The sequence below is a fragment of the Sabethes cyaneus genome, chromosome 1 (genome assembly GCF_943734655.1).
Source record: "Sabethes cyaneus chromosome 1, idSabCyanKW18_F2, whole genome shotgun sequence".
NCBI classification, from domain to species: Eukaryota; Metazoa; Arthropoda; class Insecta; order Diptera; family Culicidae; genus Sabethes; species Sabethes cyaneus.
This window is the reverse complement of record NC_071353.1, coordinates 157,355,908-157,372,359: the sequence shown is the minus strand read 5'-3', so window position 1 is coordinate 157,372,359 and position 16,452 is coordinate 157,355,908. Positions and strand designations below refer to the sequence as shown.

General features: G+C 40.3%; 1 protein-coding gene across 1 annotated transcript; it reads left to right on the top strand.

The window, feature by feature from the left end:
- The first annotated feature begins 2,326 nt into the window (after positions 1-2,326).
- LOC128732350 (head-specific guanylate cyclase) lies at positions 2,327-4,743 on the top strand. The gene is made up of 5 exons (XM_053825597.1): positions 2,327-2,494; positions 2,686-2,759; positions 2,818-2,900; positions 2,954-4,293; positions 4,354-4,743. The coding sequence occupies exons 1-5, from the start codon at positions 2,327-2,329 to the stop codon at positions 4,741-4,743; spliced, it is 2,055 nt and encodes a 684-aa protein (XP_053681572.1).
- Positions 4,744-16,452: the final 11,709 nt, after the last annotated feature.

The following is a 16,452-nucleotide window of genomic DNA, read 5'->3' as shown; positions in this document are numbered from 1 at the left end:
ACCTATTTTGTTCGAGGCGGAAAAACACTGGTTAAGCCCTTATATAGCCTCTGTGCGCCTTGTTTTCAGCTTTGCGCAAATTGTTTATTTAAAAACGCGCAAAAGCCTCTATTAAGCTACATTACAGCTTCAAAGCAGCAAGCCCGAAGCCTGACTTAGATGTTTAAAAGCTGAAAAAAGGTTTTTATTTCTAATACCAAACTATAGTTCAGCCACAGGTTGAATAAATTCAGCTAAAAAACGTTTGATCAGCCTGGAATTGTTACTTGGGTAGCTGCTTTCAAAGCGTCTGCGTTTGCGTCTTTTTAAATAACCAATTTGCGCAAAGCTGGAAACAAGGCGCACGGTGGTTATATAAAGGGCGATATAATCGCTTAACAAGTGTTTTTTCTGCCTCAAGCGAAATAGGTTGTACAAGTTCTCCAATTTTGGATGATAAGTATTGTAGAATAGTTTACATAAATTTTATTCGACTCATATTCAGCTATGGCTGAATAAAAATGGCTGCTAAAATATTTAATCAGCGCATAAATGTTTCGTGGGAGGGCTGTTTATTAAGACGACAAATCGTTTATTCAGCTAGTATAGCACAATTATTAAGAATATTGACGGGTTGTGGAGAGGTTGAAGATGCGCCTAATCTGCCTTTGACACTACTGTGTGAAGCAGCTGATTTACAGCGCATTCGTTGGCTGCTTAATCGTTTATAGAATACAGAAGCCTTTGCTTAAATTTATTCAGCGTCTACCACCTGTATTCAGAGTTAAATCAGCTGTGACCAAATCAGTAGCATTTTTATTCAGCTTCGTTGTTTGTTGGGAATACTTTTTGCATTCCGAGCAACTCCGCACTCAGTGATTAAGTTCTCGCCGTCTGAATTAATATTTGGGTGGAATCTGCGTGATAAATTACCTCAATCTACCCGAAAAGTATGTCTGCAAAAAGCCAAACAAAACGATGCTAAATCTAAAGACAGTATTGTCAATTGCAAGGAAAATTGTACCATCCAAATTGCGATATCGCTCATAAAAGTGCTATTTTACATTAAATCGTTTCGGTATCTTCGGCGCACTTTTTCGTTATCTTCCAAGCAATAAGTACGCCGAAGATACCGAAACGATTTAATGCAAAATAGCATTTTTATGAGCGATATCACAATTTGGATGGCACAATTTTCCTTACAATTGACAATATATAGATGGAAAACGAAAGGCAAAGGAGTCTCACATCGACATAGGGGATTGTGCAGTAGTAGGAAATTTTATTAGGAAAAATAAGCTTTCACCTAATTTCAGTCCACAACAATTCGTCGTGATCAAACGAAATGAAACGCGACTTCGTCGAAAGAATTTGAAAACTGACCAACTGACATGACCGACAACCACACGAAGCATATTGTGATTCGAAATCCTTTAACGAGTACAGCATTTGATCCTCCATTCCCTCAAGGAGATGAAAGAGCTTTTCATGAAACTAAAAGAAGATCTAGCTCTTCCGTACTTGAACATTCTACACCATCTACTGCATGTTCCCAACAAAATCAGAAAAGACAGAAGAGAATTCCCAACTATCTTAAAAATCACAAATTATACCCTGTTAATAACAACTAATTAAGTCTATTATTAAAATGTTAGTAACTTATGTGAAATTTATTTTATTAGAAAAAGGGAAGGATGTAGGATCGTAGCAATCATAGAAATGTATGTAATGACAAGTCGGCAGAATAAAAGTTACTTCTACTCAGACTCCCGTTGTATCAAGACATGTTTCTACAATCTTTTTCAAACCCTTTTTGCTTAAGGTTCAAGTACGTGTCATTGATTTCTGGGATTTCATCTATCTATCTATCTATTCTTTCGTTATTTTTTCTCTGGCGCTCTCCTTTACTCTTTTTCTTTTTCATTTTTTCTCTCTATTTAATTCTTATCTCTTACTAATTTTATCATGATATCTTCGCTAAAGGGCCGTATTATTCGTATTTATCATTCAAAATTCCATTATATTTCCAGTTTGTTGTAACACACTTTTTTATTACAAAAAAAAACCTTTCAAAAATTTGTTGTAAGAAAGGTTTTGTTCACGCTACCATGTGAATTAGTTATGATTTTCTCGAATAAAGCAACAAGGCTCACTTCGTAGGGAAAAGTTTACTGTGCGTAACAGTCATCGAAGAGCATTCAAGCAATTGCTGCCACCCAATTAGGTAAGTGTTCTATTCGAATACACATTTTTTACGCTTTTAGAAGGTAAACCATGTGAAATTTTGACGTGAAATCCTAACTTAGAAAATCTAACAGATAAGATTTTCTTCTATCCGCTGCAGAAAATGGCATGTCCCTTCGCAAGGCCCGACCGGGCGGAGGCATTCCAGCGACAGCCTTCCATCGCCGAGGGCCACGGTTGGAATCTGGACGAGGATTTGAGTGAAATTCCGGACGACGCCCTAACGCTGACGCATCTGAATGCGGCCATCCAGCTGCTGACGGCACCGTCGGTGAGTTAGAAAGTCAAATCAAATGTTCATATTAGCCTGTCCTACCGTAGTAAACTAGGCTAGGCGCCATCTTTGACCGATGCAAGCAATCGATGAACGTTGAGGTTTTTCCTTTTTCTTCCTTCTTTTTTGCTGCGCGTTTCCCGTTCCCGGTTGCTTCGATGGGTGGTGGGCGGTTCGGTGGTTGATAGAATGAGGATGTTTACGAAGCGCTGATGTCGTTGATAGAGAAGTACAGCAACAGGTGGCCTGGCCTTGCGAAGCTGTAAGTATTGGTGACACAAGTTGAACGTTTGTTGGTAAACAAAGGTATTCGATTCTAGGAAAACAGACCGAAACTCACTTTCTATCTATCCCCATTATGATTATTTGGCGGATGTTCAGGATAATTTGAATCAAATTGATGGTAAAAACATATTTTACAATAAATAAAACAATGCTTAATCAGTCTAATTGTAGAAGCTTCTGCATGTCGCATTCTTGTCCTACTTGGAGAGGAGCTAATCCACACCTCCTGTGTCGGATTGATTGAGCGTGCCTACAAATGTCTGGGCTCTAATCTGCAGGAATTTCTAGGCTCGCTGGACGGCGTGTACGATGTGCTGAAGCTACAGGAGGAGGATATATCCGACACCGGGTTTGTGTGCGCCGGCGAGGGTGAACTGATCTTCACGTCGGAACGACCGGTGCTGGCTTGGTTGCTGCTGGGTTGCCTGCAGGCGTTAAGCCGTATGCTGTTCGATCACGATCCGCAAATCGAGATGGAACCGCTGGAAGGTGATGTCCCGCGGTATCGCTATCTGTTCAAGCTGGATGATTTGGAGGAACAGATTGCGTCGCCGATCGCCGAGAGCAGGGCGACGGGAATGCTGCGAGAAAGTGTTTCTTCCGATGCGCGTGATTTGAAGATGGATAATGATTTCTTCTGCAAGGCATTTCCTTGGCACTTCATAATGGATGAGAATTTGGATCTGGTCCAGGTTGGGCAAGGCTTCAGTCGATTGTTTAAGAATTATATGGCAACTTCTGGGTTGTTTGCTGGAACCTATTTTCGATTTAAGCGCCCCCGTGGGTTGTCGTTGAAATTTAGGGAAATTGTTCGTCGGACGAATACTCCCTTTATGATTTCGCTACGTGCGCCTCCAGGTCGCCCGGATTTCTTTGCCAAAGGGTTGGAAATCAAGGGACAGATGGTTTTCTGTCCGGAATCCAATTCGTTACTATTCATGGGGTCGCCATTTCTGGACGGATTGGAAGGTTTAACTTGCAATGGCTTGTTTATTTCGGATATTCCTCTGCACGATGCAACTCGAGAAGTTATTTTGGTGGGTGAGCAAGCAAGAGCTCAAGACGGACTTCGTCGGCGAATGGATAAATTGAAAAGTTCCATCGAAGAAGCAAACGCAGCCGTTACCAAGGAACGTAAGAAGAATGTTAACCTGTTGCAGTTGATGTTCCCGGCGGAAATTGCGGAACGGCTTTGGTTGGGAGCACAGATAGACGCTAAAACCTATCCAGATGTTACGATGTTGTTCAGTGATATTGTAGGTTTCACTAGCATTTGCTCAACGGCCACTCCGTTCATGGTGATCAGCATGCTGGAGAGTTTGTACAAGCATTTCGATGAACAGTGTGGCTTCTTCGATGTGTACAAGGTGGAAACCATTGGAGACGCCTACTGCGTCGCTAGCGGTCTACATCGTGCGAGCATCTACGATGCGCATAAGGTTGCTTGGATGGCGTTGCGGATGATCGAGACATGTTCACAATTTAAGGCCCACGATGGTCAACATATTAGGGTATAAGAACTTACAGGTTAAACCTTAAAGGAGTTAATCTAATCAGTGACAATTTTTCAGATGCGAATCGGACTTCACACGGGCACAGTTTTGGCAGGAGTGGTTGGACGTAAGATGCCCCGCTACTGTTTGTTCGGCCACAACGTTACGATTGCCAACAAGTTCGAGTCCGGCAGCGAAGCCTGCAAGATCAACATAAGCCCAACCACGAAGGACTGGCTTATCAAGCATCCGGGGTACGGATTTCAGCTTAACCCCAGGGATCCGTCTTGCATGCCGAAGGAATTTACCGACTCCAAGGGGTTGACGTGCTATTTCCTCGAAGGTTATCAACATCCTACGGTGAGCAATGGCGATGCCACCCTTCAGGAACACATTGAAGCGGCCATGAAGCAAACGCTTGCGGATTCCAGTGAAGTGGTTGTAGTTGAAGAAAAGTCGGAAAACTAAAATTGCTTTAACTGTAAACGTTATAGTTATATTAGTAGTAGCGTTTCATGTAAGCTGAAAGCAAAGAACAAAAATACATGTTGTAACAACCGTCGTTGACATTTGAGAAATAAATGGAATTCAACTCACTAGCGAAACCATCAAATCAGGTTTTTTGTTCGAAAGGAAAAGTTTGCTTGTTCGAATTTAAGTCGGGAGACTTCGCGCAAAAACAAAGTCTCATTGCAAAAAATAGGTAGTCATCAGTGAATCATCAGTGAAGTCATCAATGAATATCCTGTAACTCTCAAGCCAGACATGACGGGATACTCATCATGAAGCAAGAAGACCTCAAACTGAGTCATGCTGTAGAGTAAAATTTTTTTAGAAAGCTCTGATCCCTTCATTCAACACAATCCTGTCAGTCTTGCCTGTTGCCTAACTGTTCTAGTTGAAGCGGAAGTCATTAGCCCTTATCTACCTGATAGCTTATCTACGGGACACAAAAATCGTCGTGTTTTGAACGTTTTAAACCGTCCTTCTTTGCTGATTCGTTCATTAATATTCAAATTGTCAAGCGGATACGTTCAAGGCCAAATAAGGGGAAGAAATGGACACACTTGCTTTGAAGCTAGCGAAAGAAACAAAAAAAACAAAGCATTGATGGCAAAATGATGAGATATTTTTGTTAACAACAATCTTAGCTGCATATTCAACCCCATTAAGATTCTACTTAAATAATTTTATTGATTTTATCTATCCGATATCATATAATTGCACCTAAGTTGGGTGCAACTTCGTATAACTTTTGTTCGATTTTGATTTTTGAATTTGTAAAATATTGAAAAAGTAACAAACATTTCAAAGAAATTTGTGATTCATAAAATAGAAAAAACTTTAGCGGGGTTAATTCCAGCGGGATTGAGTCTAACTTTGAGCTTAAATTGGAGTCCAAATTTGAGCCCAAATTCGTGTCCAAATATGAATCCAAATGGAAGTCCAAAATTGATCCCGAATTTGTGCTCAGATTGAGTCCAGATTTGAGTCTAAATTCGAATTCAAATACAAATCCAAAGTTGAGCCAAAATATGAATTTAAATTTACGAAATGCGTATATTGAGTCCAAATTGACACTAAATATGGGTCCGAAAATTGGTCCAAATTGAGTCCAAATTCGAGTTTTTCAAATATCTAAATATCGAGTCTAAATTTGAACCTGATTTCAAGCCAAACTGGATACAATTTTCAGTCCAAATTCAAGTTTAAATGTGAATCAAAGTTTGAGTCAACACTTGACTCCGAACTTGAGTCTTTGCAATTTAATGTCCAAAATTTTCGCGAAATTCACTATACATCTTTTACATATTTTATCTCATGTCTAATTATAAACGGGTCGATTTCTTTAGTAAGAACATACCAAATGAGTTGGTAGTCTGAAAGTTATAGTACAATCCATACGATTACTTTCTAGCGGTGCTTGCTGTCAGGAAAACTCTGAAATGCACTGCAAGTACATAGTCATTCTTCACGGTACCGTTCTACCGATCGTTCTTTGACGTGAAACGCGTATCTCTTTTAGTTTCGTAGCAATTTCATTTTAAACATATCGTGTTGGGTGTTGAACTAGTATCTGAAAACTGCACAAATCCATACATCACGCATAGCACACTAGATTACCGCGTGCGACGGACACAATCCGACACGTATGAAAAACAGCTGTGAAAAACCACAATGTTTTTCCTAGGTTTAGGGCAGCTCCTGAACCTGTAGTGTGGAAAGGATGCATTTTACTCGGTTCAGCACGCCCACATCTCCAGGGCGACATGGGACTGTGCCGCAATTTGCTTTGTGCTTGTCTTGAGATCTTTTCCCACGATCCACAAAATTTAAAGGCCAATCACTGATGCCACTTGCTGATGATGCTCCCCTCGAAACCACGTTGAAAACAACGTTCCTTCTCGGAAGTGACGGTATGTTGTAGTAGACGTCTCTGAATTAAAATTATTGTATAACAAAATGAACATTTCTAGATTTATTTTCACTTACTTCTACTAAATCTACAACCATACTCCTGCTGGGCCGTCGTTGCTACATAATTAGCGAAGCCATAACAAAGGTGAATGTCCACGAGTTCTGCCGGAGAATACGTTTTAATACTGCAATCGTTTGTAGAAACGTTCCAGAGAGAACCGAAAAGTTTGTTTCGTTATTCTTTCCATATGTGTTAAACCGTGTGTATTGCACGCGGGATCTAGTATGCTATGCGGGATGTATGAGTTCGTACAGTTTTCAGATACTAATTCAACACCCAAAACCATACGTTCAAAATTAAATTGCAACAAAACTAATATTTCATGAAGTAGAAGGTTTAAGAGCAATTTTCATTATAAAATTTTCTTAGCTTTCGAATGAAAGTAACCAAACTGGGCCAGTTAGCATAGTTTTTGTACCAGAGATAATTTAAGTCAAACTAAATCGAAAACTAAAAATGTTTAATAACTCTGTAACGATTGAGATTTGACCATAAGCGTAGATTGTTTTCGTCAAATGTGCTCCTCTATCACTTCCTGAAATTTCTATACTTTGTATGTAGCAAATGTAAAACTGATTGTAAATCGCAAAGGAAAAACAGAATGAGGGAAGTGTCAAAAGAGGGGACGAGGAACGTTAATATGAAGGTATGTTGCGACAAAACTCCCGTTCAAATGAAGAAAAAGGACTTTGTTTCTTGCATTATGAGAAACTCCATTACAAGAATAGATGTACAAGTTGCTGAGTGACAGTGGGGCCCCGAGTAAAATCGGAAATTCAGCTGGCTTAATCTAAATTTAGACTCGAATTTATGCCCAAGCTGGGTCCACATTCGAGATCAAATATGAATTCAAATTTGAATCCCAACTTGTCATGAAATGCGAGTCCATATTTCGAAACTTCTGCTCTGCTACCATACTCTACTAGCTCTGCTGCTATTTTTGGGTTTCATATCGCTAATTGTTTTCCAAATCGATTTGTGACGTGTCGATTTCCAATAAATGCAATAATCCAAATGCAGTCCAACACGTTTGTTCCGGTGGCTCCATGCTGTAAACAATTAGCAAATGTACTTATTTTGACAGCAATTTTCCGTACTCCACCATTATTGTATTATTGTATGATTCCAATAATGTTCCAGTTTTATCCTCAAATGAATAATAAACGCCAAAATTGAATCCTCGAAACGGAGCATGCGCCTAAGATAGGTCATGGCAGGTAGCCACTCGTATATGTATCGGAATGTTTACATTTTCCGTTTTTGGGTCAAACCAATGACAATGCGAGTTGCGAACACATTTGGAAAACGGATGTGATTTTGGGGATCGGTAAGATTGATAGTACTTTTCTGGGGGAGGTTTGCAATCCAACACAATACAACCGTGCAATTTCTGAACGAAAATCGCTCTCTTCTCTTCGAGTGTTGATTCCTTGAGTTTTCGATTGTCAAAAAGAGAAGACAATGGATACAACACATACACATACACATACACGGTAACGAAAACAGCTAAACAAAGTGTTAAACTATTGCGTTGTAGGTCAAGAATGAAATAGTATTAACGTTATTAAGGGAAGATTGCTGACGAAAAAGTTTGGAAAAATTAGATAGTTTTTTTTTTGTTTATTTCAGATTCCGATTCTATAGGCTTTCCGGCTTATTTGAATACTTAATTTGTAACAATTTTACCCAGGAAGTGGAACATTACGAAACAAATTCGACGCAATGAAACGCCGTTTCTGTAAAAACACATTTTTCAAACTTAAAGTACCTTTTCCTCGAACACTAATCAACGTATTGAAACAAACTTATTTTGTGTTTTGTTAGTAGAGGTTTGGAAAAGATTTTTATAGCTCAATAAAAAAAACATAATACTCATACTTGAGGTACGATAAATGTTTGCCTTACAAAACATTACGAATTAAAAATAATCATTAAATCATATTGCGGTAAACATTGCAAGAAACGTAAGAAAAAACTGTCACCAAATGTAAAATAATAAAATTAAAAAAAAAGAAACGAAATTGGAGTACAATTGAGTTAGATTAAATTTAAGCTGAAATAAATTAGCTGAAATTGATAAAAAAAATACTGAGTAGAAAGTAAAAATTACTGGCAATATGTCAGACCGCAAAGCAAGATATATTTTGTTAGAATGTAGAAAAATATTACAACAAATTTAAGAAAAACTGGAATATATGCAATGTGAAATACTCAAAGATAGTACAGATGATACTACTTTTTGCTAGTATGTAGTAGTAAAAAAATTCACCCCAGGAAACTCCAAACATTGAGCATGTTCTACTCCGAAGCGAGAGCGGAAGAGAAAAACAAGCATTAGTGCATGTACGCATGTAGTAGGTATGAATGTATTTATGTCGTGTGTGTCGTGTTGTTTTTGTTGTCAGTTTTCACCTACGCTCGCGTGCGGTTCGGTTTCGGTTGCGAAGAGTTAGCCTTAGCACTGCCTGGGAAAAATAGAATTTTCCGCAGTGAAATTAACCTAAGTAGGCGTAGTAGGTACTTGCAGCTCCGCCGAACGGTGGTGATTTATTGTTATTACCTACCAACCACCCATCGAAAAGGATGCCACTGGAATTGACTGCAATCTAAATGGAACATTTAGAGTCAGTTTTAAGTGAACGAAGCAAGACACCACCGTCGTCGGTGTCGTCGTACGGACAAACAAAGGCACTAATATCCTACTATATCTAGACGTGTGAAAGGAAAATTAGGGAAAGCGGACTGTCATCAGGTTTTGATCTAATTGCATGGCCTTTTCGGCTGGTGTCACAGAATGGAGACAAATGGTAAGTATTAATGTTTCCGGTTGGATACTATAGGTTAAATGCTAACTGTACTAGAATTGTCATTAGTGCTGACTATCTAATCAATGTAATCTGCTAAAGATAAGCGGAAAGGTAAAAGGGCGGTGTCGAGCTTGACGGTGACCTCGGAAGTGTGATTTGTCATGAGCTGGGTTGGTTCTAATTTTAATAATTACGTGGAAAAATATTTCCCGTTAGATTTTTATTTTGTTTCCATAGGACATATACGCTAACAATAACTGAACTAGGAAATTACATAGGTACACTTATCCTAAGTTCACTTTAGTGACGACGGTTCTCCAATCTCGCGACTAAGGATTCCCTCCCATATCATCCCATTGAAGACGTCGAGCATCCGTCTATCGGCTTGCTTTATTAGCCAAGCTTTATGACCGGTGGGGAAGCCATTTTCAAGCATAATTATTCATATTTCAGTTTAATTTACTGAATCGGACGTCGCCTTGAAGTCTAGGAACAGATGGCGGATCTGTAGTCGAATTCTTAAGAATCAAGGGTAACGCGTACGTAATAGTTTGATGCGGATATTTCCCAACAAATGATTTTCGCAACGGTCTTAGTCATCTTCAGTTTATATCGCTTTTTGTTTCATGGATAAACTTGCTATTTACTGTTGTAAAATTGTCGAATTTCGTAGGAACTAAGCAGCAATTTCAGTAAATTTCTACAATATTGACAATATTGCTAATGACAAATCGTGTAGGTTCAACATTTGAAGGATGTTGACTGTAGTGTTGAAGACAAGCCGCGCTTGTGACATCCATAAAAGAACGAAGACAAAGAATTGAAGGCATTACTCGATGAAGATCCGAATCAAAGGCAAGAGAAGCTTAATTAGTTATTTTGAGTGACATAACAAGCAGTTACTGTGTGGTTAAGAACCACACAAATGATTAAAAAGTGAGGCGATTGGGTGCCGTATGAACGGATACCGAGAGACGTCAAGAGGTCTTGAACGACTAAAAATTTGAAAGAGCACTTTTTATATTTCAGATTTCGACTCTACAGACTTTTCTTGTTGTTTATTTTGATACTAACTTTTTAATGACCCGACTTCGGAAAGTGGACGAAAAAGGATTTTATACATAAGTAGTGCCGTATGCCGAGCAAAAGACACATGGCATAATAAAATGTGTAAAAACAAGATGTACCTTTTGCAAAAAAAATGGTAGAAAATATAAAAATTTGTCTTATTTTTCTTTTTTCTCAGGCTGTGTATAGTATCCCGGGAAAAAATAACCATAACACGAAGATAAAAAATATGGTTACAGTATAATACAAAATATAGTAAAAACAGTAAAACTTATCGTCCGAAAAGATAACCAAACTATCAAACTTATTTTTGTCTACCATAATATTCATGGTTTTCAGTGATTTTACCATAAAAATGACAGGTTAATTATCTTAACAATAAAAATCTAGTTTTTAGCGAACAAAACTTTTCATTTACAGTAAAAGTTATCGTCCTTTTATGGTAACTTTTTTAGGCGAAAAAAAACAAAATATAATTAAAAAAGGCAGTAAATTTATGACGAAATATATTTCTTTATTTCTTTATTTCTTCGACATCATCTGACATTGCTGTCTTGATGAGAGAACGATGGGGAAAAGCCTTTGTATATGAACCTGGCAACAGGCTCACATACAACGCGTAAAAACCCCACATCTTTTCACATAATACAACAAAATTTACGGAAGACATTAATATAATAGATATAATATAACAAATATGCGTCCTTCCGCCTTGAGCTGCTATCCACTCCTAACTGGAGATTCCAAAGAGCGTCGTTTCAATCTGTTTTTGAAAGCCGATGCCGAGATAGTGTAGTCGAAAAGATCGTAGGCTTCGTTGAACTGACGAGAGATCGAGATAATCGGTTCGTTACGTCCGTAGTCCGTTCTCCGGAACTCCAGTCTCAGGAGGTCTCTCCGGCGTAAAGAGATTGATGGCACGTTGAAATTTAATTTGTTTAGAATGTTAGGTGCATCAATGGCGCCCAACAACAGTTTTCCGGCAAATATTGCTCTGATGGAGTCACGTCTGCTGCGTAGCGTAACTATTCCCAGCAATCTACACCGGACATCGTATGAAGGCATGTTGGCTACGTTATTCCACGGAAGCAGTCTGAGGGCAAATCTTGTGAACTTCTTCTGGACAGCTTCAATTCGAGCAATCCAAAGGTCCATATAGGGACTCCATATTAGACAACCAGTCTCGAGGGATGATCGCACAAGCGAGAAATATAATGATCGCAAGCTGTGTGGATCCGTGAAGTCTTTCGTTGTCCGCATGATGAATCCTAGATTGCGATTTGCTTTTGCAATCATACTAGAATGATGATCGCGAAAAGTGAGACGCGTATCCAAGATGACTCCCAGATCCTTCACAGTATCTACACGCTCTAGCTGAGTACCACAGATGTGGTAATTCCATGTGATCGGTGCGGTTTTACGGCTAAACGAAATTATAGAACATTTTTGAGCGCTAATCGTCATGCGATTTCTCAGGCACCAGTCTTGAAAATAATCGATCATCCGCTGAAGTTCCTTGCAGTCCTCAACGCTCCGTATAGTGATGTATATCTTCAGATCGTCAGCATACACCAGGCGTAGTCCAGATGGAAGCAAGTAGCATATGTCATTGAAGAATATCGAGAATAATAGTGGTCCGAGGTTACTCCCTTGAGAAACTCCAGAACTGTTTGTGAAATAATCAGATTGCACGGTAGCGAGCTTGACATAGCCAATTCTATAGCATAAAATAGGAAACAAATATATTTAAAAATTTGGTTTTGGGGCACTTTTACAATAAATTTACCATAAGTTTGTTCACAATAAAAACTGCATTGTTTCTACTACAAAATTTAACGTAAATTTATTTTCGGGATACAAAGCTCAAAAGTATTCTACAAACTTCTACCAACAAAACAAAACAAATGGACCAATACGTTGATTAATTTCCGAGAAAAAAAGTAGGAGAAAAAAAAAGAATCACACGCGGCACTGGAAATGAGCTTCTTAAATCCATTCTTAGGTCCATGGTGCTCACTTTATGTTCGCTCTGCATGGCCAGCATGTACGATCATACATCGTCCAGGGGGTTAAGATCCGGGGAGCTGGGAGGCCACAAAGTCTTATCGAGAAAATCAGTCAAATTCTCCCGACACCACGCTTGGACGATATTCGCCGTGTGGGCCGGTCCGCCGTCCTGTTGAAAGACGTAATGATCTTTCCCGTAGAGGTCACGAAGTGCCCAGGCCACAACCTTCTCCAGAACGTCGGTCTTATAGTACGCGGCGTTGATTTTTACGTTTTTCTCGACAAACACCAGTGGAAGCTTCCCACGCATGGAGACGGCCCCCCAAACTATCGCAGACGCGGCGCTCTGGAACCACGGGATGTTTATGTGGGACGGGAGGATGCTGTTCAACGTCGGTGTCCACAATCGATCATCAGAAAACACGAGCTCCTGACTAGCGCAGCGTGCCGCGAAAGTATCAGTTTTGCTCTGTCCAGCCTCTTCTTCGTTGTAGCCTCCGTTACCCCGTGAACCTTGCGTTTCTTGTACGACTTGCATCCCAAGTCCTTCGCCATGATGGTGTGGGCAGTCCCGATCGATACAACCAGGTCAACAGCGGTCTTCCGGATCCAGCGGTTCATTTTTCGACGAACCCGCTCCCTCACCACCTTAATAGCTGCTGGCACCCTGATCTAGCACGGTTCTTGACCGAGCCCGTCTCCTGGTATCGACGGATGGTGTTATAGATGAAATTCCGCTTCACTCCGTGGGATTTCAACCGCCGAAATATGTCGCCGGGTCGGTCACCACCTTCCTCGTAAACAATTTTACTACAACGTTGCGGTAGTCCTTCATCGCGCGCAGTAAACAAATAACAAATGACATCCAGCCGACACCTTGCGCGTCGGTTAGCCTATATATAAGGCTAAAGCTGACATCAATGCAAAAATACACAGAATTCACATGATGCGCACTTAAACAACGATGAAAACTTGTATTCGAACTTATTGAACACCCTGTATATCATGTGATACTTCAAAAATTTGCTATGAAACAACTAACAACTTGCCCGGTTCTGTAAAGAAAAACGAAGCTGTCAAATGGACTAAGAAATTTTTGGCGACCATCTTGGATTTGGTCGCCATATTAGATTTTATCAATAAATCGCCGTTTTCGCCATGAGCCCCTCAACCGATTTTCGTTTTAAGACCGTCATTGGAAAGCTGAGAAAAAATGATACTAGATACATTCATAAAATTAGGTATGCAAAGGTATTAACTGAATAAAACAATCAGTTATCTGTAGTAAGGTTCACAATTTTCATATAATTATCGTGATATTTTTCAAAATTTGCTTCCACCGTAGTCTCCCAACTTTCGCCAGGTGTACGATGGGAATCTCTCCAAGCAGTGCCTGTAGCTCGTGATTCATACGTGTCCGCCACTCTCCACTTTCCGTTTGCACTCCGCCAAAAATAGCCCGCAACACCTTACGTTCAAAAACGGCAAGTGCACGTATGTCTTCCGTAAGCAAAGTTACCGTTTCAAGTCCGTAGAGGACTACCGGTCTTATTAGTGTTTTGTACATCGTCAGCTTTGTGCGGCGGTGTTTGCTCCTTGATCGGAACGTCTTACGGAGGAAAAAGTAGGCTCGATTTCCAACTTGAATGCGTCGTTGGATCTCCTTACTCGTATTATTGTCGGCGGTGACCAGAGATCCTAAATATACGAACTCATCAACCACATCCAGTTCATCGCCGTTAATAGTCACTGTCCGTGGGAGACAAACGTTACTTCCTCGGAAGCCTCTTCCTACCATATATTTGGTTTTCGACGCATTAATTTGTAACCCTATCCTCCTAGCCTCCATTTTTAGTCTGGCGTAGATTGCCTCCGCCATCCCACGGTTTCTAGTAATGATGACGAGGTCGTCTGCAAAGGCTAGGAGTTGGGTACTCTTACTGAAGATCGTTCCTCTCGTTTCGATGCCCGCTCGCCGGATCACACCTTCAATAGCGATATTGAATAACGTACAGGCCAGTCCATCCCCTTGCCGTAACCCTCTACGCGATTCGAAGGGACTTGAGAGTGTCCACGAAACGCGCACGTAACACCTCACTCGTTTCAGAGTAGCTTTGATCAGCCGCGTCAGTTTGTCCGGAAAACCGTACTCGTGCATTATCTGCCATAGCTGTTCGCGTTCAACAGTATCGAATGCTGCCCTGAAATCCACGAAAATATGATGCGTGGGCACGTTGTGCTCTCGACATTTCTGAAGGATTTGTCGGAGAGTAAAAATTTGATCCGTAGTAGCACGGGCCCCCATAAAGCCCGGTTGATACTGCCCTACGAAATCTCTTGCTATTGGGGATAGACGATGCAATAAAATCTGGGAGAGCACCTTGTAGGCGGCGTTGACCAGCGTAATGCCGCGGTAGTTACAGCAGTCTAGCCGGTCGCCCTTTTTGTAGATGGGACAGACTACGCCTTCCATCCACTCCTTCGGTAGTTTTTCTTCTTCCCAAATACTTGAAATCAGCCAGTAAAGTGCCGTTGCTAGTGGTTCTGGGTCATTTTTATAGAGTTTAGCCGGGAGTCCGTCCTTTCCGGCTGCTCTATTATTCTTCAGCAGACCGATTTCTCGCCGGATCTCTTCGAGATCGGGAGCCGGTACACTGTTGTCGTTTGTAGGTACTCCGAGATTAACTTCTATTGCGTCTCCCGTTGCTATATCGCCGTTGAGGTGCTCATCGAAGAACTGCTTCCACCTGTCGACCACCTCGCGCTCGTTTGTGATTAGATCCCCTCCCTCGTCCCTACACATGTTAGGTTTTGGTGTGTGGGCCTTGCGAGTTTGGTTCACCTTCTCGTAAAACTTGCGGGTGTCATTAGTCCGGAATAGTTGTTCTAGCTCCTCACGATCCTCCTTCCGGCGCTTTTTCCTCCTCAGGATCGTGATCAACTAATTCCTCGCTCGTCGATACTTGGCCAAATTCTCTCTCGTGGATATGCTCAGATAGTTTTCCCAAGCTCTTTTTTCCTCTCTATCGCTTCTTGGCATTCCCCGTCAAATCAATCATTTCGTGAGTGATGGATTATGTAGCACGAATATTCGAGAAAATGTTTTATAGGCTTAACGGTCTTATAATTAAACGCTTTATAAGATACAATATTATAAAATCTTTTATTAGAGTCATATAATGAATATTTATTAATGGCTATTCTTGATTTTGATTACTTATCATATCAGTAGCAATAGCCACGGCCGAAGTTGTATTCCCCTGTGAGAAACTGTATTTTTAAGATGAAATTAGTCGTCATTGATTTTGTGAATTTTACAAGTAGTTTTTTGGTTTGAAATAAAAATTCTGTTCATGAAAATATATTCTCTGTGTTCAGATTGCCAAGAAGAATGCAGTGAATACATTTTTAAAAATAGTACCCCCGTTTTGGGCCCTAAAACTGCTTTTGAAATTGGGCTTTCTGACGAAAAGTTAATTTCCCGGTAATAGCAGTGATTTTGCGTATAAATTATTGCATTTCTTCGTGAAACCGAAAACCAGTACCAGTACCCTGCTTACTATGATTCTCTCCTTCCCATACATCGCAAATAATAATCAAGTGAGCGGACGCAGTGAGTGTAATTCTACTATCGTGTGTACCTACATTAGAAGAGTTCATTATTTCGATGCCAATCAGCGGAACAATTGATTAACAATACAATTGATACGGCAGTTGTGTATTACGGACATATCTGATTTCTGTCTTGTTTTCATTGGTTGTTGACTACGGATGCTGTATTTTCCGTATTAAAACAGTACAGAAATTTCCATTTAA

Coding starts and splice junctions, on each gene's coding strand:
- LOC128732350 (XM_053825597.1), top strand. CDS start 2,327: ATGGCATGTCCCTTCGCAAGGCCCGACCGGGCGGAGGCATTCCAGCGA. Junction 2,760..2,817: donor TGGCCTGGCCTTGCGAAGCT/GTAAGTATTGGT, acceptor ATTCGATTCTAG/GAAAACAGACCGAAACTCAC. Junction 2,901..2,953: donor TAATTTGAATCAAATTGATG/GTAAAAACATAT, acceptor GTCTAATTGTAG/AAGCTTCTGCATGTCGCATT.